At 39.9% G+C, this 17,197-nt stretch overlaps 1 protein-coding gene across 1 annotated transcript; it reads right to left on the reverse strand.

The window, feature by feature from the left end:
• Positions 1-1,099: 1,099 nt before the first annotated feature.
• Positions 1,100-5,515, reverse strand: LOC147863905 (type I inositol polyphosphate 5-phosphatase 8-like). The gene is made up of 10 exons (XM_087319551.1): positions 5,383-5,515; positions 5,020-5,215; positions 4,577-4,687; positions 4,331-4,451; positions 4,071-4,181; positions 2,996-3,656; positions 2,407-2,618; positions 2,095-2,203; positions 1,717-1,883; positions 1,100-1,565 (listed from the first exon to the last, which is right to left on the reverse strand). The coding sequence occupies exons 1-10, from the start codon at positions 5,434-5,436 to the stop codon at positions 1,286-1,288; spliced, it is 2,022 nt and encodes a 673-aa protein (XP_087175677.1). The 5' UTR covers positions 5,437-5,515; the 3' UTR covers positions 1,100-1,285.
• Positions 5,516-17,197: the final 11,682 nt, after the last annotated feature.

Here is a 17,197-nt window from a genome sequence, read left to right on the forward strand (position 1 = left end):
GGTTTTTAACATTAAAATTGAATGTGCAACCCATGGATTAAGCAAACATCTTCATAATATAGAAAAGGACAAGAAGTTGAGAAACTCTTTCCATGAGAGGAAGAATTAGTGACGGTGTAGAACTTTGAGGAGATACAACATAACATGGAAAGAACTTGCAAAGAGACAAACAAGATTTTGCTAAAGATGTTTTGTTGCTATAGAGAGGTCCTTATCTACCTTGACACATTATCAGTTACTTATTGACTTTAGATGTAATAAGAAGTTTTTATCTTGTCTAGGAACCGAATCCCATGTAGTCATTCAATATGGATCCGTCAAGGGGTGCACTTTCTTGGTTTACACACATACATGATGCTTTGCCAATCATCGGGCTGGTCTACATAGTTCATTTTCTGATATAAGCTTGTAATTCATGGCGGAATTAAAAACATCATGCTTGCAATATTAAAGAGCGAGTCTATTACACAAGAAGTCACACATATATATTAGATTCTAGAACATTCATATATATATTTGAAGAGCATGACTCACATTTCATAACCGAAAAAGATGGAACTCCTCCTAGCTAATTTCAACCCCAAGATGTTTATACAAGTACAACTACCACGCAAGAGAAAAACCCGAACCACTACTCATGATAATGCTCTTTACTTATAATCAACCTATCCTCTTTACTTATAATCAACCTACTATGGTATCTTATGTATGCCTTTTGCAAAATATCTTCAAGAGGTCTAAAGTAGTCACACATATTTAGAAAACGAGGCACCTTTTTCCCGACCAATGACCAAACCAAACCATAGTGCTTTTTCGTCAATCACAAGCTTATCCCTTCTAGGGTCACAATGTGGTCGTTTGAAAACGAGCATCTTTTTCCCGACCAATGACCGAACCAAACCAAACCAAACCAAACCAAACCATAGCGCTAATTGTCGATCACAAGCTTATCGCTTCGAGGGTCAGCATATGGGTTGTAAATTGTAATTGGGTCTAGTAGAGACTCGAGAGGGACAGAGAGACAAAGACAATAGACAAAGAGAAGGTATATATAACATTTAACTTCTATTGAGAAGCCAAGAGAAATGGCCAAAATTCAATACAACTCACGGATGTCTCTACTTTGGAGAATACTAAGTACTACTAGCTATTACTACTTTTAGTAGTAATTAATTACTATTACTGCTACTACTACTACTACTACTGCTACTCTACTACTATACATGAAGCGAATATACAACATGGCTGCCTCAATCTTAGTACTGCCTATTACTACTACTACATACTATTCCTGATAGATCAAAAATCTCATATCTTCATCATCTGTGGGCATGCAATCCTCCTGGAGACAATCAGATCTCAGCAGCTTCTTCTGCTCCCCATCGCCATCGCCATCGCCATCGCCATCGCCATCGTTCCCTTGCGGCCCTCGATGGCCACAGATCAAGACGTCCACCTGCGCAGAGAAGACCGCATAGACGGGTCGGTGATCCGAGAATTTGGTCTCGGCACGGACATAGGCCAGCTGCTTCAGCCCACTTCCGTACCACAGGATCCTGTCGCACCTTCGCCACGACCAGAGTACAGATTAATTAGGATCATAGACATTACTGGATGCAGGATCAAATGTATGCACTTTGCTTGCCTTCTGTTGAGAGCAATCGGATTGATTGATTGATTAATGGATTAAATCCTAAAGCATATACATATGATTACCATGCCGGCGTTCGTTTCTTGTCTCCGATGTTGATCAGCTTCGTGGTGCCTGCTTTCCCCAGCGTGTAGGAATCGGAATTAGCTCTGTACTTGTAGGTGGGCGCGAAGTAGATCCTCCCCTCATGCCATCCGCTGAACACCCGCCCCGCATCCCGTTGAATCTGTAACTGCAGAAGTTACAGTACACACTCACCATTGATTTCATGACCAACGAAATAAAACTTTAGGGCATGGATTCAGCAATGTAAAGATCTGTGAATGAAAGATTTTAAAACACCCCATATGTACATTGAAGCTTAGAAATGATATGAAACCATGGGGCAATCATGTGAAAAATGTAATGGCTAAACCTTAATGAGGTGTTGTTTACTGATTTACCTGGTCCTTCTCTAGGAGTGCTTCCCAGTCTTCTCTGGCAAGGAGTGATCTGGTGAGGCTGGGGGACAATGCGAGGCGGTAGTTGAGGTCGCCGAGCCATATCACACGGCTGCCCGGACAACAATGCAGCCACCGAAACGAATTAAAACCCACCAATCAAGACATTACACAACATGCAGACATGGACACAATTCATAGCATCATAAAAACCAGCAGATTTTAGTACTTACTTCCACACAAACACACAGAAAATGCACACAATGTATGTATGTATAAATAATATGTATATAGGATCATAAGCTCCTTCCTTACTCATGTTCCAAGATGCTCTCGGGCAGTACGGGCCCATGACCCGCGGACTGCTCGTGGATTCCGTGGGATCGCCGGAATTGCGTCCGCCTCAGAATCTCTGCGACGTCCGCATTCCGACGGATCTCGTCACCATCCTTCTGCCCAGAGGCAAGGTGGCTGCACACAAAGCAGAATGTGGTTTGATGGATGCACATACTCACTGATATAGATCCCTACATTTCATAGCAAGATTTTCAAGCATAGCCAAAACAACAACAACAACAACAAAAATAAACAAAATTGTTAGTCCAGGATCCAACTGATCATCTAGTGATTGATTCAGAAGGGGGGTGGGGGTAAAGCAAAAAATTCAACAGTAGGAATTACCAGTTATATACATAATCCATGAATTTCTACTTGTAAATTATATCTATCTTGTTGGAATTTCATTATAATGGTTGGATACAAAGTTAGGAATTACCAGTTATATACATAATGCATGAATTTCTACTTATAAATGATGGATTCCATCTTGTTGGGATTTCATTATAATGGTTGGATACAAATCGATTAGTTCTGGGGGAGGAGTATGATTAGTAGTAGACCATACCTTGTTTCCGAGGTAACCCATGAGGCCGCACCCGATGCACGACACCTTCACATCCCGAACACTTTGGCGCAAGCAGCTTTTCACCCATACAGATACATAGAGTCCCACCATCTGCTTGCTAGCAATCATGGTGTAGTGTGACCGGCTCACGATTTCGGTCGAGCCGCACCTCGGCATCATGTGGTCGTGATTACTGTTTAATCCGGCGGGGGACATCGGCACTGCACATGGCCGGCTTGTACTTAGTCCCATGGTGCTACTACATGCTTTAGAAACTGAGGGAAGATTATTTCCACCAGTAGTACTCTGAGATTGATCGTCTTGGTTGAAGCTGGTTACTAATGGATCTGCCAAATCCATGGATATGGTTTCAGCCTCCAGCTGCCTAGCAGACCTGCTGCTAATAATAGGTTTAATATTGCCTGCCTGGGAGGAGGATGACCTAGGATTAGGATTGCTCATGTAGCAGCATGGGTTAGTCCTTTCGTCTAAGCCGCCCTTGTAACCGCCATTCATTTGCAGAAGGCGATCACTGCAATATGTGCAGGTGGTGCCCATGTTGTTGAGAGTCTGCTGGATGAGCTGCTGCCATCGCGCAGCTGGTGCGTTATTCTCCGCCCCCAGCACATTTCCAGCACTCAGGGGAACAACTTCTTGGAACCTGCAGAGCCAGGAGGAATCCATGGGGTCCATGAGATGATAGCATTCATAGCTTATGCATGTGATAATGGTGGTGGGGAGGACATTGGACAGGGCGGCAAAACCTCTCAGACATCCATATGTGGTCACAACAGATGAATGGTAGCTATGATGATCTTAAATGACATACATATATCATGATGATGGCGATGGAGATGATGATAGATGAATGGTGGCTCTGATGATCTTAAATGACATATGTACATATATCATGATGATGGCTATGGCGATGGCGATGGAGATGATGATACATGAATGGTGGCTCTGATGATCTTAAATGACATACATATATCATGATGATGGCAATGGCGATGGCGATGGCGATGGAGATGGAGATGCAGATGATGATGATAGATGAATTGATATTCATAATTACCCGATAACATATATATCAGCAGGTTCCTTCAAGCTGCCCAACCACTCCTCCAGTATGTCTGGTTTGTCGCCAGGAGGCCTCCCGCCCACGTTCCACGTTCCTACGAAAACCCTGCACACCACAATAATTTACATTTGGAAGCCAAACAATACCATCAAATACTAACACAATCATCAGATAGATTCGTTGAATTCTTTACTGAACTTCAGATATGTAGATTGAATGCATAGACACACAGAGCACAGCACAGAGATCGGAACCTGAAATTCTGTATATCCGTGAAATATTTTGAATCCAAACTATCGCAGCTGCTTGAATCGTGGTCTCCATAAGATGCACCTGCCGCTGAAGATTGCCTGGGCCACTGTACTTCTTGAGAGCCTGTACAATTTATTGATCAACCAGAGTGCTGAGATTAATCCTCATCATAATTCAGACGATCTTCATCATTAGAACAATTCAGGTAGCATATATATATATATGTATATGTGCTTATTTATGTGAACCTGTAGATAAAGACCGCAGAAGTTGGAAATTAGCAGAAGCAGCGGCAGCAGAAGGCGCAGCACAGCTATATCGTCTATGTCGATCCCCTGATTCCAAACCGGTCCATACACCTAATAATAATAATAATAACAATAATACAGCGACTCAGATTTTTTATTAAACATTCCTGCTTTATTCTGCATAATTGTCGGAGCAGAAAATTGGATTGAATTACCAAAACACAAGTACGGGGCCAATTAGCTACTAAAGCAGCAAAACAATGATGCTATTGCAAGTAATATGCAGAGAATGTTCACAATGGATGCAGAAAATTGGATTGAATTACCAAAACACTAGTACAAGCCAATTAGCTACTAAAGCAGCAAAAACAATGCTATTGCAAGTAAATATGCAGAGAATGGTGACAATGGATGCAAACAATATTATGGGGGCTCTGACCCACCTAGCTGCTCTTCCATCAGTTGATCACTATCCATTGTACTAGTGGTGGTGCTGCTACTAGTAGTGGTATATTCCTCCTGATCTGCTTGGTGGCCCACGTGATAAGTGTGCCATCTACTCATAATCTTCTTCTTCTTCGACTTCTCCTGTTTCCGACTGATCAGCCATTTCTTGAAGGACAGCTTGTACCAATCAAACTGAAATTTAAACAATCAGCAATCAGTGGTAACAAATGGGAGCATGAATTAGCAATTTAAACATGTAAAGCTTGTAATTTTTTTTATGTAAAGTGATCCACAAGTACGATTGAGTGAGACAGTGGGTGTTATATTTTGTGGGCTATGAATAGAATTGAGACAGAAACCTTGCGGTTGCTGCTGTTGGGCTCCAGTTCTTTGTCTGAATCTACTAATCGCATTTGGGCTCCAGCATTCAGGTGGTTGAAAAACGCAGGAGAGGAGAATCAAAGGTGGGATTGGGAAAGGAAGGAGCAGTTTTATAAGTTATAGGGCGACCAAAAATTACAGCTGAAGGAGGGAGGCAATGGTGGTACTGGTAGCAGCACTGGTTCAGATCAAGGATATAAATTATAATTATGGATGAGATGATATGAATGATGATTTCTTTCTTCTTTGGCACTTGTTATATGAGAACTGTGACCTAGTAAAATTTAGTACTATTATCATACATATAGGTAGGGTTTAGCTAGTACATAGCATAATTACATTATACATATATATGTATGTAAAATACTCGATTCTAAATCAGAACGGATCTCTGTTATCTTCTTACACAGCAGGCTACTGCTATATAGGATACATACATCCTGTATTATTCTAATAATAGAATACTACTACTTAGGAGAAGAGGAAGAAGGGAGCAGTAAATACGAACACATAACATAGACTCGTATACATACATATATATGTGTGTGTGTGTATTCGGATTGGTATTTAATCTGTATAAATAGTCTGCATATTTAAGCTTTCTAACAGAATAATTCCTCTGCTCCTCTTGCTGCTGCTGCTGCTGCTGCTGCTGAATGTTTGTTTGTTTGTTTTACTCTTTACTAAGCGGGGAAACACAAATTAAATGCAGATCATCAGCTTGGGCTTCCCTCAAAACATGAAAGCGCAAGAGGGGGATTCTGTCTGTCTGCCTCTGTGTGTGTGTGTGTGTGCGCCTCTGATTATGTAAATTAAGAGCTAATTAACTATAAAAACGCTAGATGCTGCTGCACAGGGCTAAGAGAGATGAAGCAAATAATGACCAAGCCATGTATGTCATCATGGGTATAAGGAAATAGACACACGAGAGAGAGAGAGAGAGATAGAGATCGGATAAAGCAGGGGATCTGCTCTCTGTCTGCCTACGTATGTATGTATGTATGGTATGTATGTATGTAAGTATGTATGTATGTATATGTATGTAGCTAGGTAGGTATGCTTATATATGTATGTATGTATGTATGTATGTATGTATGTATTGATTGTATGTATGAGTAGCAAGTAGGCCCATATAGCTAGTACTCTCTCTCTCTCTGTGTGTCTCTGTGCCTGCCCACCCAACAACAGATATTCCAACCGTAGAGAGGCAGGCAGGAACTCAGGGAATGGCTGAGCTGAATCTTCATAAAACTGCTTCAACTCCTTCCGCTTCTTTTTTCATGGTCGGCGTACAATTTTGTGAATGTTATGTATGTATGTACGTACGTACGTACGTACGTATGTAGAAAGAGACAGAGGGAGGTTTGCATGTATGTATGTACATATTAACAACTAACTAACAACGTCTGCATACATAGAAAGAGAGAAGAAAGATACATATATATATATATATATATAGAGAGAGAGAGAGAGAGAGAGAGAGAGGAGTGTGGTTTGTGTAAAAAAACAACAAATATGTACATATGTGTAATCTTCGTTTTATTGAATAGGATATTTTACTAAGAACTATTTAGCTTAAGCTCTATTTTTATTTATTTATTTACTTTCCATGTATAAACCAATTGTCTCATGGGCCAATTTTGGCCTTAGAAGACGTTAATATATCTTTCTTTCTTTCTTTCTTCTTTCTCTCTCTCTCTCTCTCTCTCTCTCTCTCTCTCTGTCTCGCTGCTTCAACTTGTGACTGACTGCCACCCAGTAAAATGTTAAAACGATGGAATCCCCTCCTCCCTCTTCTTAAATGTATGTCCATGCAGATTCCTAAGAGAGAGAGAGAGAGAGAGAGAGAGAGAGAGAGAGAGAGAGAGAGAGGATCACTCGCAAGTCATGATTCATGACTCATGCCATGCCATGGCGTCAAAACAAAAACGTAACACACATACATATTACGCATACACACACACACACACATGTAATGAATCATGATGATGATGGTGGTGTATGTATGTATGTATGTATGTATGTGAGAGTAGTCATGGCATGTGTCTCTTGTGGTCCGAGATGTCAATCCATTTGCACACAGCCTCCTCCTCCTTTGGACTTCTCTCCGTTTAAGTTTCCCAAAACTCACACCATCTTTTTTGTATCTGTGTATGTCCTCCTGGCAACGTTTTGGCCTTACATTTGCCCGCCCCCCCACCCCACATTTTCAACACCTTTGTCTTGGTAACCAATGCCGAGGTTACATACATTCGTTCGTTGCCCAAATACGTTCCGTTTTGGGAAACCTCAAGTCTTATCTCACCTCCAATTTTCATCGATTGTGCGTGTGCATGTGTCTGACACCTTAACCTCAATTGTTTTCCGTTGTAGTTAGTGCTATACTTTCTCCACTACCTCTTTTTTTTCTTTCTTTTTTTACTTGTACTCCTTGCACACCAAACCTCGGAGTTTGGAGATCATCTCTTGACCTTATTACCTATGCTTTGTCTTGATTGTATGCTTAATATATGGAGCACATTTCGGGGATAACTCGCTTGCTTTCTGTGTCTAATTTATGTGTATTATCATAACGTTGATCTCCGTAAATGTTTAGTTTTGTGGGACATGTACATAAATTAATCCATTTATCTTGCATTTCTATGTTATTAAGTGGTGTCTCACATGAATTCACATATATGTTGAAACGAACTTGCCCAATACTTAAAAGCCTCAAATAACTTTAACATCATGGACCCTTACTCAAAACAATCAAGTTGAGTGAGAAAATGGACTTGCTGACTAAACTCTCTCTCTCTCTCTCTCTCTCTTTCTCTCTGGTAATTCTTGGCACACTTTTTTTCAAAAGTACCAAACTTTTTACATTCATTAAATATTGCTTCACTAGTTCCAACCAATCTACTCTCAATGCTTAATATTGTGATGAAATCATCCCTGACCCCGACCCTTTTTAATATGAAAGACCATTTGAGACCGACAATAATCAAAATATGCTTCAAATAAATGTTTGTTAGGATAAGAATGGACAATGTTAAAGCCTTCAACAACATTGTCAATCAAGAACCTAAATAATTCAGCCAAATATTTTTAATACAAACCAACCAACGAATATGTGAGACACCTTGATAGAACATCCGAATCTACATTCCAAACAAGAGTTCCATATATGCTTATCCAACGTTGGTTGCACGGCAACAATCTCAAAAATCGATCAATAAACATGAAATAGAAATGGTTGGTGCTAGGAAGACGAGGAAGTCAATACTATATTACAAATAAACTTAGCATATGTACCTTGCCAAATCACCTCATCCATAGTCCAAAATTGGGTGTGGTGATTCTTATGAATGTAAACCTTGTGACATAAACTCTCCATAGACCATATACTACATAACATAATACATATATTATGTGCTTCATGAGTTATCTTGATCTCTATCACATAATGTAGAAGGAATTGATGGGCTCGGAAAAATTAACTAGGCATTTGTATGTTGTTTGTAATGTGATAATATGTCAATTTCTCCCAAAATAACATAAGTTTACTTAAAAGAAACTATTGTCAATGGGGGTGCTTCATGCAAACAAATAAACTTTTTAAGAATTGAAGCACATTTTTGTAGCCACTTTTTAGAATGCTTTTGTAACCGATCGATAGATAGCATATCAATATGTGAGAAAAACTTTACGGGATCACAAATAGGTGAAGCAAATACAAAAGAATAGGGTGAAGATATGTTTTGGAAATAATTATGAATCGCGGTTAGGTCGAAGGAAAGGAGAAGGATATGATTGAGACGTAGCTTCATCAAATTACTGACTTGGCATTAAAGGTGACTCCTATCTACAGACAATCATGTTGTAGCAAATGTTCAGCCTTCTCAATGTTTAATTATGAAGGTGTTCTCATTTGTTTCATAGTAAAATACCATTGCTAGAATAGGCTTGTCAATGGCTTAATGTTGTAGTGCATTGAAAAGTGTTGAAGTTATATACAAGGCCCCAGGGATTTTTGCAATGTTATATTATGAATATAAGTACAAGAGGTAAAGGTCTCCGCTTCCCACCTTTTTGAGTAATAGCAAATTCATTTATATTGTCTTTTTTTTCAAAAAAAAACTCCTTCCATTAGTTATAAAATTTTATAAATGAGATGATTATGTACAAATCCCTGTTGGGACGCGATAGTTCCATCTTATGTGGATGCCCACTGACTCAAGAAAGGGAGAGGACGACCATTGTTGGATGAAGGCTATTCATTGTCTTTCAACTCCATTGGAGCTGCCCTTGAGGCCATCATATTGGCTCTTTAGAGTGGCTACAATTTCACTCCATATCCCTTGTAGTAACATTGTTGGATGAGCGGTTTGGTTGGAGAAAACCCGTCTACATCGTTGTTTCCATAGAATCCAAAAAGTTATTGGGCTGACCAATTCTAACACAACTTGAGATTTGTCATTAAGAGGAGTTGAGTGGACATTGCCAATGGTGGAGAAAAAAACCTCTTGTGCTTTTATCACCAAAGTCATCCCCTCTTCCTGATGCTCGTATTTGCCAACTGGGGTCTGCCATGATAGCCAACATATATTTCCCCACTTGATTGAGCCTTGCACCTGACATAATTGCAACATGCGGCCAACCCCCCGCCATATTGGATGGGACGCTGGGCAGTTCCACAGAGCATGTCGTATTGATTCTATTGCATTTGGACACTCTACACTATTAGGAGAGCTAAGGTTCCCACGTTGCCATTGGTAATATTGTCTTGTTAAGACCATTGGTAATATCCAAGAAATATGTGCTAAGAGCCAAATTAGTGTGGTGGATATTCATACTCAAGGAGATTCAAAATTCAAATGTTCCACAAGCTTGGTGCACATCAATAAGTAGAAGACTACTTGACATGGAATAAATTGGGAAGTAGGATTGACATATGAGATTATTTTCCTATGAAACGGTTGTCCATATAAATGTTACAATGTTCTTGAAATGATGTTCTTTTCTGAGAACGAAATACCATTGAATGGGCTCTTAGAAAATTAGTATTGGCTGATTTGAAAGTGTACTTTACCACAAATGATGTAGTGGAGTATGAAGGACGAACTCTATGATCAAGGACACCACCAAGGTGATATTAGACAAAGTAGTTAGAAGCCAATGTTCAATGCAACAACACAACACCACAACAATGCCATCAATGGCCAAACTTTTATATGAATAAATAATATGTTGACTTGGATGTTCATTGTTGTTGTAAGTCCGCGACTTCCGCGACTACCATGTTCACCGTTGGTTGCTTGTCGTAGCTCTTCGCCGGACATTGGTTACTATAGTGGCCTTCTTGCTAGCAATAATAGTAGTACGCCTTCCGGGTGTTGCTGGATTCGGCGTTTGTGCCCGCACCCGGTTGAGGTCCTGTGGTAAGTGCTTGGTTTTGGTCCAGTTGGCTGCTTGGAGCGCCCTTTTCCGGTTCCTGTGGATGACCCCCCTTTTTGTTGAAATGACGTTTCTTGTTGAAATTCTTTTTGTTCCGGTAACCTTGACAGGGTTGGTCATCATACTTGCCATAGTTGTCCCGTCGTTGGTTGTAACCAGGGGAGTGATCTCGGTTGTATCTCTCGTACCGTCCATTATAGTCCCGATATCTATCCTGTCTGTCATACCGGTCATAAGCATCTCTTTGATCGTTGTACCAGACATCTTGTGTCGGCCGGTAGCACTCCTCTCGCCGCCAACGTTCTTCTTCTTCCTCTCGGTTGCTTTGTGGTTCAATTTGCCGGACCGGTGGTGCTTGCCGATTTAACAAGTTATACTCACACCGTTCCATTGTGTGACATCTGCAGTGGCAGAGCAAGCATTGGGAACGCATGGTGCATTCCAGCGCCGAATGTCCGACATTCAGACATGTCGTACATTGAATTGCTTGCCGGAAGCGGAGGTCCTCATCTGTCGGTAGTGCACGCTGAAGTGCGCCCAGGGTTAGCCATGAACTTGATTTTTCCATTTCCCGAACTTGGTCGATCACTTGATCTATGTTGCTGGTGCGGAAATCAATGACGGTGCACACCGTTCGTAAGGGTTCCCGGAGTGCTGCTAAGAATATGGCCTTTGTTTCTTCCTCTGGTGGTGCCCGACTGAGCTGACTATGGATCCGCTGGAACCGGATGACAAACTGTTGAATGTTCTCCGTTGGTTCCTGCCGAATAATGTAAAATAGGCCTACCATTTCCCGTTGGTCCATCTCCTTGTGAAAGAAATGCAAGAATTTGGTCTTTAATGCTTCAAACGTGGGGATGGTGCTGGGATCTTGTGTTCAGTGCCATCTGGCGGCCGGTCCCTCCAGGGTCATGCCGAACTCTGGCATTTTTTAGCGTTCCTCTTCGGCCGCATTTAAGCGTTGGGACACATGGTTTGCCTCCCAGGTCTGCTAAAACGCATGAACGTGGGCTTCTGCGTCCAGATCATCTCGGTATCGGGGATATTGGAACGACATATCGTCGTCTAGTGTCGGTACGTGGGCTGGTGGTGTCGGTGGCCTTTCCTCCTCCTTTGTCGGCGTCGGAGGTCTTTCCCGCTCCTCTGTCGGCGTCAGAGGTCTTTCCTGCTCCTCTTTCAGTGTTGGAGGCCTCTCCTCCTCGACTTCCGATGTCGGAGGTCTCTCTTCCTTGACTTCTGGTTCCGGAGTGTGCTCGACTTCCGGTGCCGAAGGTTCCAACCTTGTCAATTCTGGTTCCGGTGTCGGCAAGGTATCCGACTCCTCGTCCTCCGGTCCGTCTGGGTGTCGTTACTGCTGCGGTAGCTCGTATGCGCGTTGTATTCCCCTTCCGAACCCGATTCAAAAGCCGAAAATGCTTCGGATTCGCCTTCGCCCGCTGCCAATGCCTGGAGAAGGGATTCCGCTTCCCGGAGGCTGCTTAGGCTTCCTTCGTCCAGGTAGTCGTTTTGTTGTAAACGAAGTGATTCCTTGGCCACTCTCCGGATCACCTTGGAAAATGAGCGATCCGCTCTAATTTCATCTACCGCTTGCTGGAAAGCCTCTCGCTTCCTCAGTCGTTCAACAAGTCTCCTTGCTCGCTCCGTAACCGGGTCGTTCATTGGTCTAGTCATCCATTCCCGTCGTTGTTCGTTGCGATTGTGCAGGAATCGTGGTCGCCAAAAACTGTGTTATTCCTTAGGGCCGGACAATGGCCTAACACAGGGTGTCTACGAAAGACACTTCACCAAAGGGGCGCTACGGCAAGATAACTTAATACTCAACGATTAATCAGACTTTAATTGGTTACTTAGCAATATGGCATTAGACTTGATACACACGTATGATAGAACAATTAGCACAGAACGGTAATCAACACTTAAAGATAAAACAAGAAGTTGTATTAATTATCCGTCAAAGTTTTACATTGTAACCGGGCCTTTATATAGGTCACCGGTGCTGAGTACAAAACGGTGCCAACCGGCACCTGTTCGGAACCGGTCCGTCCATTCACGTCTCATAAACTACTTAATTATAATAGATTCCGAATATACAATCCCTTTTACTGCCTTTGCATGTAATTGAGTGGATACTTTAGATACCCTACTCACAAACCCAAAATTACTAAATTAATCATATCAGACTCTGTATTCTCGCATATAAGTCTATGTAAACCAATCCCACTTACCCTCTTCTTGTATAAATTTGTCAATTAGTATTTCATTAGGATGGTTCTTATCATTGTAATCTTCCATTTATTTGTTGTTAATACAATTTCATGTATTCAGTACATTTTTATTTCCCTTTCTTAGATACATAACACTCACACACACATCTATCTATTTCCAATCTGTGATCAAAACTACCAATCTAGATCTCTAAAGCTTCACGTGATATTAAAGCCTAAGGGTTAATCATCCATATTGGTTATCCTCTGTTTTGTGTTTTGTTGCTCCGTGAGGCCATCATTAATGTAGAATAGCCTCATGTGTGTTGATGTGTTCAATCATTGTTGTTGTGGTGGAACTACATAATTTGTATGTTGTCACATTAAGTATGCGGTTTTGTGTGAAACCTTAAGCACGAACACAAGGGTCTTGAATGAAGGAAGTGGGGGTTTGACGTTGTCTCCTTTTGAAGTTTGGTTATTTGTATGTTTTTGTAAATGTGTATAGGTCGTGTCATGAAAGTGTCTTGCGCAAGTGTGTGTGTGTGTGTGTGTGCGCGCGCGCTTTCAAGTGTTTGTGTTATATGGCCTATGTTTGCACCAAATTTCCTTCAACAACAACTATGTGAGGCAACTTCAAAAACTTGAGATCAACTTCTTCATATACCTCTTGGTATCCAATTGCCAAGAGCATGTTTGCTGCTATGACGCATGTTCCAACCATATGTGAGACCTCCATGTTATTTGACTTTGAAGATTCTTATATCATTTCAAGAATACCAAGATAATACATCTCAAATGATTACCTCTATTTGTATAGATAAGCTTGCTTTGACCACCAACACAAATTCCCCACAACTCTCTTTTCACCTAGGCGTAATTTTGTTGGCTTTCACAAATTACTTTGCCCCAAATCAAATTGCATAGTAACTCTCATCTCCACTCTCTTGATTAATGACCTCACTTATTCCAATTGAACCAGTGTCTAGTGTCACAAATTAGATTGGAGCTCTATCCATATAAAGCTTTTTGTAGTGTTGGTTCCTCAAGGGAAAGCTCCTTTAATCTTTGCATATATTCCATATATGCCTTCAATAATCCATATAGGAACTCGACAACGAGGGCATATTGTGGGGATGTGATAAAATGAACATGAGGCTCCGAAGGATCATGTCACTTCCAAATATTCTTCTAGCTTTCATATACCTCCATCTCGTGGATGATATTCACCTTCTTAGGAGCTTCCAAGTATACAACCCACAAAGGCTCTTTTAGCACAACAGTTGTCCCATTATCAAGGCATCATATGTCAAAAATTGCTCCTTCGAAAAGTTTTGAGATGATGGAACTTGATGGTAACCATGAATTTGCAACTGTAGTTGGTTATCTAAATCGTATTTTTGCAGAAGGAGAGAGATTGCATTTCATTCATGGGACTGCTAAAAGTTTGCAAAAAGAAAGTCACAAAGTTTTAGCAATGCTTGGAAGAGTTGTTAGTCAAGCACTAGATCTAACTGGGTATTAGTATACCGGCAGACCTTCAGTTGTGAAGACTACCACTCATCATTCTAGTGTGCATTTAAACTCAAATATTCTTACAGATAGAGATGTTTGGATGCCCACAAAAGATTTGAGAGAATCTTTGACAGACTTTAGTGAATTGCCAAGGTTAATAGAGATTGAACCAAAGAGCACTAAACAGATTGAATTTTGTACAAAAGTAGGGTCAAAATGATGGTACTGATAGAAAGGAACCAAGATATCACAGTGGAGTTTTGAGAAAAAACTATATTGACAACTTCGATCGGAAAAATGTTGCTCAATATGCTTATGGCTTGGTTGCCTTCGGTCATCAGTTATTCTCCTTGGGCCTATCAGATATTCCCAAGGTTGATCCACATATCAGTATAGTAGATGCTCTGATGGATATGTAGAGATGCATTAGCATTACAATATGGTGGATCTGATGCTCATAATATTGTTTTTCTTGAGAGGTATGCAAGGGAAACCCTCACTTTGGGAGCTGGATTCTAATTATTCTTTACACATTGGGAGTAGTGGTGATGATTCACATACATATGATTATTGGTATAGCTGCACATACCTAATTATGCAAAGCTTACAAAGAAATACGCTTGTTGTTGAGGCTGAGAGGATGCCATATGAAAACATGTTTGTTTGGAATTATTTTATATGTTGTCTTTGATATGTTTTTTTTTAAACTAATGGAAGTATATTTTGTTTTGAAAAAAAAAACTACTCCTTCTATGAGGTTTTATGAAAAGATGCACTCAAATCTAATATCCAACCTTGTCTATAGGCATTGTCATGATGCTTGAGAATAGAAACTCAAATGTAATTTGATCAATTTCTTCAAGTTTGGTTCACTACCCGATTTGCCCCAATAATGGGACTTTCTTGGATTGAAGTTGATTGCTAGCTACATAAGCATCACCATTGTTGTTGCCAAAGAGGAACTTCCTTTGAGCCTCTTTGGCGACAAAATTTGAAGCATGACCTCAGTGATTCAATGTGTTGTATGTTATCAATGGCTCAATATTGTAGCTTTAAAGCTTAACAAATCCCATATCATAGTACATAATATACTCGAATGCATTGACAAACATTCTTTTTCATACGAATGCGTATGTTATCAAAACATTCTTATGTTTTTTTAACGCTTTTACCTTAACTTTCTTACCTTTAAAAAATTTACCTTATAATAAATAAAGAATACAAAAGTATGGTATTTTACATACTTCGACAATGTTTACCATTCTCAAATGATTTAAACATTCGGTTCATACTATGTCCCAGACATAGAATGAACCATATGTAACATACGTGCATTCGCATTCGAGAATGATTCAATCAAACGTGTATGGTAAATCATCTCAAATTTGGATTGGATTGACTATGGTCTATATTATATATTGATTCACCTTCAATCCCAATAAGTGGACTCTAATCCATTGTGAACCACCAACATAAGTATGGTTACAATATTTGAATTGTATCACATGCATACTTTTGGGATGCTTCTTAAGAATCAAGATATCTCTATCATCCTCACTTTAGAACTTTACCAAAAAATGAGTATGAACTATAGAGATTGAATCAAAATATGTCGTTATAAATTATAATCAAACGTTCAAAAACTCATAAAACGTATATTCGAGAATATGACGAAAACATGACATAGGCAGTAGTAGCATAACAACTTACCACCAGGGTGAGCTAATTTCTAATAACAAAGAAAAGAAAAAAGAAACGATCAAAAACTCATAAAACGTATATTTGAGAATATGAAGAAAACATGACATAGGCCGTAGTAGCATAACAACTTACCACTAGGGTGACCTAATTTCTAATAACAAAGAAAGAAAGAAAAAGAAGAAGGAACATGCCACTAACAAGAGATTTTATGCCATGACACTAAAAAGAGGATAAAGTTGGGAATTGAACCCAAGACACAAGTAATAGTAGCATAGCAACTTACCACTAGGTTGTGCTTAGTTCTAATAATAATAAAACAAAAGAAAGAATGTATTATAATATCAACATAAAATTTTGCTATAAAAATGATACTAATGAGAGAGAGAGAGAAAGATTGAGAAATTTGGCAATCGAAGCCAAGACATAGACAGCAATAGCATGACTCCTTACCACTAGGGTGAGCTGAATTGTAATGACAACAAATGAAAAAAAGGAGCACGCCATTTCAAACGTATTCGTTTCCAAACATTTGAATGCTTGCACGAACACGAATATTACGTTCTATGGTCCCAGATATTGATAATGGCTCCCTAGCAAGTATTGCATGGTCTCTTTTACAGTACACATTATGTTTGAGGCATGCCTAACATAATCAGAACACTCATACTAAGATATTTTCTAGTTCTACCTTTTCATATTTTCAGTTGATGACTCTCTACTTTAGTAAAACAACTCAGCTGATACAAAGAATAAAAGGTTTCTAAAGCCATACCAATCTGTACACGAGAGTAAACATCAAACAAGCATTTACTTAAATCTAATGTTTAAAACAAAAAATTATTTACCACTCATGAAATGGGATACAACTTTTTTATTTAAATGTTTACAAGTAGCCAGAAGATTGTATAGGGCATTAGCAACACAGTAAACACTCATA

The sequence above is a fragment of the Azolla caroliniana genome, unplaced genomic scaffold, assembly GCF_043228905.1.
Source record: "Azolla caroliniana isolate FFs.n. ecotype wild unplaced genomic scaffold, voAzoCaro1.0.p SCAF_5, whole genome shotgun sequence".
Classification (NCBI taxonomy): domain Eukaryota; kingdom Viridiplantae; phylum Streptophyta; class Polypodiopsida; order Salviniales; family Salviniaceae; genus Azolla; species Azolla caroliniana.